The 7,654-nt window shown below is 37.0% G+C and overlaps 1 protein-coding gene across 1 annotated transcript; it reads left to right on the plus strand.

Moving 5' to 3' along the window:
• Window positions 1–1,600: 1,600 nt before the first annotated feature.
• LOC132181826 (uncharacterized) lies at window positions 1,601–7,511 on the plus strand. The gene is made up of 7 exons (XM_059595057.1): window positions 1,601–1,814; window positions 2,274–2,339; window positions 2,443–2,520; window positions 5,845–5,892; window positions 6,039–6,134; window positions 6,890–6,923; window positions 7,313–7,511. The coding sequence occupies exons 1-7, from the start codon at window positions 1,811–1,813 to the stop codon at window positions 7,509–7,511; spliced, it is 525 nt and encodes a 174-aa protein (XP_059451040.1). The 5' UTR covers window positions 1,601–1,810.
• The last annotated feature ends 143 nt before the right edge of the window (window positions 7,512–7,654 follow it).

The following is a 7,654-nucleotide window of genomic DNA, read 5'->3' on the forward strand; positions in this document are numbered from 1 at the left end:
ATAGGTCGTTGAGGTTCGATATGTTATAGTTTAGATGGAGTTTCTAGTTCCATTTACGACTACGAACAATAATTTTATAAGTTGCAAAGACCTTTGACTATGATCTTTTGTATAATTCATTTACTCACACCATAGCTCAAATACAATGAATCTTGGGGATCTCACATCCATATAATCAAATAATACACTATCTCACATATATGACATGTAAGAATACAAATGTATATGTCTATTGTTCTATAATAATATTCAAAAAATAAACAATATTCATCAAAACACCATCCAACCAATTAGAGTTTTGGACACCATATCCAATGGAGGGTGGTGTCAATAGAAACAAAGGGTAAGCAGCAATGAAGGGAGATGGAGCGGTTGGATTGGGAGATACGGTGGATGTAGGAGGTGATAGTTGAGCTGTCTAAAATGGAGCATGTGGTGAAGAGGATGGTAATGGAGAGTTCGAGCCCGTAGTGGTGGAGGATGAGCTTGCCAATCTCAACCATGGACATTGTGGCTAATGCCTTAAGTTGGGAATAGGATTATTCTATCTTGCGCCATGTAATTTGGCTTCACTGAGTCTATTTTTTTGCTTGGTGTTTGAACAACTATCTAAGTGGTAGCAAGTCTACAGAATCATCATTAGAATTAGACGTTGGTACCATTTAAACAAAGAGAAATGCTAATTGTACTAACTTTTTTATTAATAAATGGGTACGAACATGATGTGGAGCTTATTTATTAGTATTGATAGCATTTTTCTTTATTAATTGTTTTGATCCTTACCAATAAATAAGCTCCACATCATGTTAGTACCCATTTGTTAGTAAAAACGTTAGTACCCCTAATATTTCTCTTAAACAAAATTGTTAGTTCCTTTAAAAGAAGATGATCGATTTTTAATAACAGATATCCTGTTCTTTTATTTTATAAAGTAATGCTAGAAAGAAGACCTATTAGGAGTGAAAATGCGGTTACGATTAGCGGTTATTGTTTAAAACCGCTAACCGTAACCGCCTAGGCCGTTAACCGGCAGTTAATAACCATAATAATCGCTAACTGTTTTTTTTTTAAAAAAAAAAATGATGTCATTTCTATAATAATACGATAATACCCTACTATATACGACATCATTTTTAGATTTTTATACATTTTTATATATATATTTGAATACAAAAATGACCTCATTTCATTATTTGTATATAAAATATATAGGGGTTAGCGAAAACTGTTAACCATTACCGCTTAGGTGATTAGTGGTTTTTCTTAATTGCCTTCATAAGCGGTTAGTAGTTAGTTGGCAGTTAATAACTACTTACCTTTTCACCCTTAAGACTTATATGTGTTAGCTATGTTATCTCAAAATTAATATGACTTTTAAAATTACTATTGAATTTGTTATAGATAATTAATTAATTTTGATAAAATCATACTATCGTATGCTACATAAATTTTGAAAAAACAAAAGAAAGACATGAATCTTCTCCTAACATTAGTTACTCTATTTTATAATACAGAGCGCAAATCCATGACATGACATATAGCATTACTTCAATATATATATATATATATATAAATGCAGACATCGGTCGGGTCGACTACTGGACTGGAGGCCCAACCGCAATTTACCGATTATCAGCATAGACATATATTATAAGCGAACGCCACCCCACCCGTTGCACGCTAATCGTATGTTCCAGACCCCCTCCGACCTCACACGCTTCCTTCACAGTAGAACCCTGCTTTTCTCTGTCTGGTTCTCATTTTTACAAAAACCCTAGTGTCCGTACCGAATCTTGTCGCCGACTTCACCATGGGTACGTCGCCAACCCTTTCTCTCTTGACTCTATTTTATTTTCAATTATCTATCTGAATTTGTGTTTTTAACTTTCACTCTTACATGCAAATTTTGTGGTAATTTTGTGATTGATCTTTGTGATTTATCTGAGCTCTGATCTGAATTATCCTAGTGTTATTTGAATTTCTCCGTAAATTTTGTCAATTTTTGTTTCTCGCTTATTTTTTATTTTTTATTTTTATTTTTTCAGGGGATTCCAATATCCTCCGTTTGGTTGATGAGAAAATAGAAAGAAAAAAAGATTGAATTAATTCGAAATTTTGTACCTTCCTTATGTTATGTACATTAAAAAAATTATAAGTAGTTAAACGAGCTTGGATTATTGGAGTTTCTTTTTCTCTCAGGGTATTAATGTTGATGTTGTGGTGAATTAAAAAAATTAATGGATATGACTTGTTTAAACTTTTTTAAATGGTAGATGCTGATGAGAAGAAAATGATAGATATTGAGGAGGAGATACGTTCTTTGCAGCTTGACTCGGCAGGTACTATTGAGATGGCACATAAACTGGTTTTCAATAAATAATATGATGGCTGATTATTCTTCTTCATTTGAATATTTTTGTCTGTGTTGTGATTGGAACTTAGAAGAAGAAAATAATGGGGTTGTTAATCCTGAGGATGCAAAGGCAGAAGAAGTTGAGGAAGTGGATAAGATGGAGGAAGGTTGGTAGTCCCATTAAAGGTTTTCTTAGTCCATTGTTATTGTATATTATTGTGAAAGATTTTTTATTTTGTTTTGGCTTTGTATATCACCGTGTGATTTGTAGGTCACGAATATGTTGTATGCTTCTCTTCAAATGCATGTGGTTTCAGGCTGAGTTTAAATGGTATTGAAATGAGGAAACTATTGAATGGTTTAAATGAAAATGAAGATGTTGAATTTGAAAGATATTTCATGATTTAGTTCAAATATGATAAGTCTTAAAGTGGATACATGAATGGGCATGGGAAACACTTGCCTAGGGGAAAAAAATTGCATGGTAATACAATTACATTGCGTGTGCAAGAGTTCATTAGACCTCCATTGGAGTTGGACTTGGGCATGTTGGCTGCTGTTTTGTGTCAACCCAAAGGAATTGTTGTTTTGTGATCCAGCCGTTGAGGCCAATGGTTCCCCACTACCTCCGAGGGAGGCTAGTGCCAGCGTCTCTGGGATTGTTTTTGGGTTAGCCTTTGATCCTTCTAGTGAGGTCTCGCAGTTGCCGTTTCACCTGGAGGGGAGTAAGGCGAGATCTGCAAATCTTGCCAAAGATGCTGCAGAGCCTTTGGGTCATTTAGATGTTGTTGACAGTGATGGGTTGAAGGAGTCGCACATGCAAGTGCTTTTGCAACCACTTGCTCAACCTTTGGTGTCTTCGCTGGTTGATTAATGTTGTGGCCCATGTGGTGTGGAGGCTTATAGCGGTTCTGTGCGCAGTCTGGAGGCTCCTGGTGGTGGCGTGGAGGCTTTTGGTGGCCTAGGTAATGTTTTAACAAATCAAGGCCTTTGGGTGTTTGTTTGCCCGAATCTCAACCTGGTTATTGGTTTGAGAGCCTAGTTACAGGTAATTGTGCCTCATGGCTTGTTGGGGGTTGCCTTCCTAGAGATGTTGAGGTTGGAGAGGCTCTTCATTGTTCTTTGTTCCCTCTCTTTGAAATTTTTCTGCGGGTGTTGTGGGGGAGGCTAATGTTATTGGAGATATGGGGAAAGGTTTGGCTATGTTTGCCTTGGCTAGGATGGATTTGGGTTGTGGTAGAGGTAATTGGCAGCTTGTGTATAATCCGTTTCTTTGTGGGGACGTGGATCTCTTAACTAGGGAGGAAGCCTCTCTTTGAACTCCTCTTAGACCGGTGTTGGGAAATTCCGGCTACTTAGATTTAGGGTATTCAAATTGGGTGGTGCAAATAGCGAAGGCGATTCATCGGGTTTTGGGGGTCTCATGTGTGGGTTTTGAGAAGCAATTTATGGCAATTCTGATAGTTATTGAAGCTAGCTGTACTAAGAAGGTTTTAGCATCCAATTCTAAGCCAAGGAACAAAGGTAGTTTTCAGAATTAAGACGGTTGGAGTGCTCCATCAATTATTATTCAAAAGGTGGGAGCTCAAGCCGTGGCAAAAGAAAGGAAAGGGGGTTATTAGTTCTTAATGAAGCCTAAATCGAATACATGGGATAGTAAGGTGGTGGAGAAGATCAACGAGTGTGGGGGAATTAATCTTGGTTGTCACTTTCAAAATCGTTGAGCATCATTTCACTTGGGCTTTTGCGGGTATTTATGGACCTAATTCTTATAGGGATAGAACTCAGAAGGCTCCGCTGGGATGAGTTGGCTGGCTTGCTCAGTTGGTGAAATGTGCCTTGGTGCATTAGGGGTGATTTTAATGTAACTTGATTCCCTAGTGAGAGATTGGGAGAAGCTTGTTTATGCTCACCTATGGACTCTGGCTTTATTTTTTATCAGGCCTGATGGACCTCTCTCTTTTTGGTAGAACTCTTACTTGGTCGAATAATCAAGACTTAACCTTTTGGTCTAGAATTGATAGATTCCTTGTCTCTTCGGTGTGGGAAGCCTGATTTTCTGGTGTGCCTTAGAGGAGACTTCCTAGGCTGTGTTTGGTAAACAATTTCGTTTCAATACCATTCATCTCACTTTTTTCATTTTTACAACATTCTCTTACTTTTTACATCATATCAATCACTTTTTATTACTATTCAAATAAAAAAATCACTAGAAAACAAAAAATTTTCATTTTTCCATACCAAACATTCTTACTTTTTCACTTTTTCAAAAAAAAAAAAATTCTTACTTTTTTTTACATCAATCAATTTTGCTATAGTATCAAACCAGTAAAACCCCAAAACCCTTTACCAAGCGGACCCCTAGACTTTGCTCGGATCATTTCCCAATCCTCCTTGAATGTGGTGACATTCTAAGGAGTAGTGGGTTTGAATTTGAAAACATGTGGCTTAAGTTGAAGGTTTTGTGGATAGGGTGAAATAGTGGTAGGACGCTTACCATTTGGAAGGTTCTCCGAGCTTCATTTTAGCGAGTAAGCTTAATGCTTTGAAAGTTGATTTAAAAAGATAGAATGATGAGGTGTTTGTCAATGTAGAGAGGAAGAAGAAGATCCTTGTGGAAGAGCTACGTGTTTTTGATATCATTGAAGAAGAGAGGGACGTTGGTGTTGAGGAGAGACTGAAGAAGGTAAAACTTGTCAGGGAGTTAGAAAGATACATTCTCATGGAGGAGGTGAATTGGAGGCAAAAATCTAGGGTCTTGTGGTTAAGGAGGGTGACAGGTGCTGCACAAATGTTTTTCACAAAATGGCCAACTTTAACAGAAGGAAGAATTCCATAGGCTCGTTAATCAATGGTACAACTTCCATCAACCGGTTGGAGCTTAGCGAGCATATAATCAAGTTTTTATAAAAAGTTATACACCGAGCAATTCAATTGAAGGCCTTTGTTGGATGATCTTTCCTTTGATTCTATTGATGAGGCTGGGGCTAGTTGGTTGGAGAGAGATTTTGAGGAAAATGAGGTGTTAGAGGTAGTGAAAGCTATGAATGGTGAGAAGGCGTCGAGCCCTGACAATTACTCTATGGTGTAATTGTGTAACCTTTTTTTATTTTTTTTAGGTATATTTTATGGGTCATTTGTAGTTGTAAACATTAGAGGCCGTATCAGAAGATGGTTGTCTGCTCTTGTTTGGAGCAAAACCAGCCCTTGCTTTGCCACACAGAAAATAAAATGAAATATTTATTAGATGTTGATCATGTGTTCACTGATTCAAGATGCCTGCATGTTTTTTTTTTTTTTTTTTGCCATTTTATTTAATTGGTAAGTTGAACATGGACCTAGTGGGTTTTGAATCCATAATGCCATTGTCCACCCTATTCTTGTGGTGGGTGGAAGTGTTATTTGAGACAAGAAATATTTGCTTGAGTGATATGATTTTAGTACATAAAACTTCACCTGAAGATATTTTTTTTTTCTTTGGCTGGTTTCAGATTCGAAGGAAGCTGTCCATAAAGAGGCAGTGCAGGTTGAACAAAAAGGTGTTTGCAGAAGTATTTTTTTATTCTGACTTTTTGGTTATAATTATGTGCAATTTAGCTTATTGTTCTATATCTAGGGGTTTTTGTTGTTAATATTTACTCCAATTATAATTCTCTTGTGCTGACTTCTTGGCTTGGAATCATAGTGAAAGATAAGGAAATCTCTGCCTCAGTTAAGCCAGTGGTTGAGAAGGAATTACCCAAGAAGAGGCACTTGAATGTTGTCTTTATTGGCCATGTTGGTAGGTTGATCAATTTCATGGTTTTTCTTTATTTAAATCTGCTGGGTTCAGGATATATTCTGTCTATCTTTTGTGATGTTTATCTTTGAGTGACCATCGATGTTGTCATAGATAATATAGGCTGGTGTGTTGTCTGCAATACAGATTGACATAGCAGTAGTCTAGATGAGTTGTTATGACTGTTACTTTTCTTTTCTTTTTCTTAATTGTTTTTTGAGGGGAGGAGAGTAATGCTTCGTAGCCCTCATTCCCTGACCAAACTTGTACTAATGAAGTTCCTTTGTTTTCTTATGTCTGGAAATGAAAAATATTTTGGCTGTATTGTCTTGGTCAGGTTGAGAATGAAAAAGCAAAATTACATAAAAATATGGGAATGTATCTGCAATGCTAGAAATCTAATGCAAATTTTAGGGTGCGCGGAAGAATTTAAGCTGTAGGGGGCATATACGGCGAAGGGGGATCTCTAGGTTTCTTATGAAGTTCAATTATGTTTTCTGGAAATAAAGTGGATGTTACTACAGGGTTGATTGTCCATTTGGAACTTGCTTAGCTTGGTAAGGTTAAATGTAATTACTTTGCAAGAGATCATAGTGTCAAAGATGGTTAAGACGCTCTGATAAATTGGATTGAGCAGGACTATATAGTATATACTAAATGGGGAGAATTCTCTGGGATGTGATTCTCTTTGAGTGGTCCTAGATTTGGCTTTATTTTATTCACATATTCTTTGGATGGATTTTCTATGTTTTTAACAGGCTTCTATGCTGCTATCACAAATGTTATGGTGATGTAACTCCTCATTACAAATATCTATTACATGTAACAAGGTGGCAGTTGAAAGTGAAATGATATGGTGGATTCAACTTTTTAATTATCCGGTTGTTGGGTGAGAACAGAAAGGGATCTTGGAATTGCTAATATCTTAGGCTTCTTAAATGTGAGGTTTTGGTAGTAACATCAGCTCTCTCTAGATTCAATGGTTTTTTCTTTCTCATGTTTGCTGTGAGAATGTGTAGTTGGTGTGAATTGGGCTCATGCTCCAAATCCAATTTCCAATAGCTGCCCTAATTTTTAAGTGGGAAATGTACATAGAGAGGGAGTTAAGCCTAAGCCCATCATGATGTATTTTGGAGGTTTAAAAGTTTTGCTAAGTGTGAGATTGGTGGATTCCTCTACAGAGCCTCTCCGGTGCGTGCATTGGAAACCAATGTTTTTAAGTATTGTGAGAGGATGAAGGAACTTAGAAGGGTTAGTGCTTACATGAAAGCCTTTTCAACTAGAAATGAGATTTCATGGAAGGAGATACTTTCGTCAGCAGCAATTGAGATGGTTTCACAATTTAAGGAAGTGGTGAATTTGGCTTTTTACTCATTTTAAAGAAAGCAATTTGTAATAGTAGTCTTGGTTAGCAGCGCGTGCAGGCGTGTCCTGCTAGAGTTTCGGTTTCTAGTTCGTGAGATGCGTTCGATTAGGGTGAGATGGAACGTCGTTTCGTGGTGGAAGCTAAATCTTTTTCTCTC

Source organism: Corylus avellana, chromosome ca5, assembly GCF_901000735.1.
Source record: "Corylus avellana chromosome ca5, CavTom2PMs-1.0".
Lineage (NCBI taxonomy): Eukaryota > Viridiplantae > Streptophyta > Magnoliopsida > Fagales > Betulaceae > Corylus > Corylus avellana.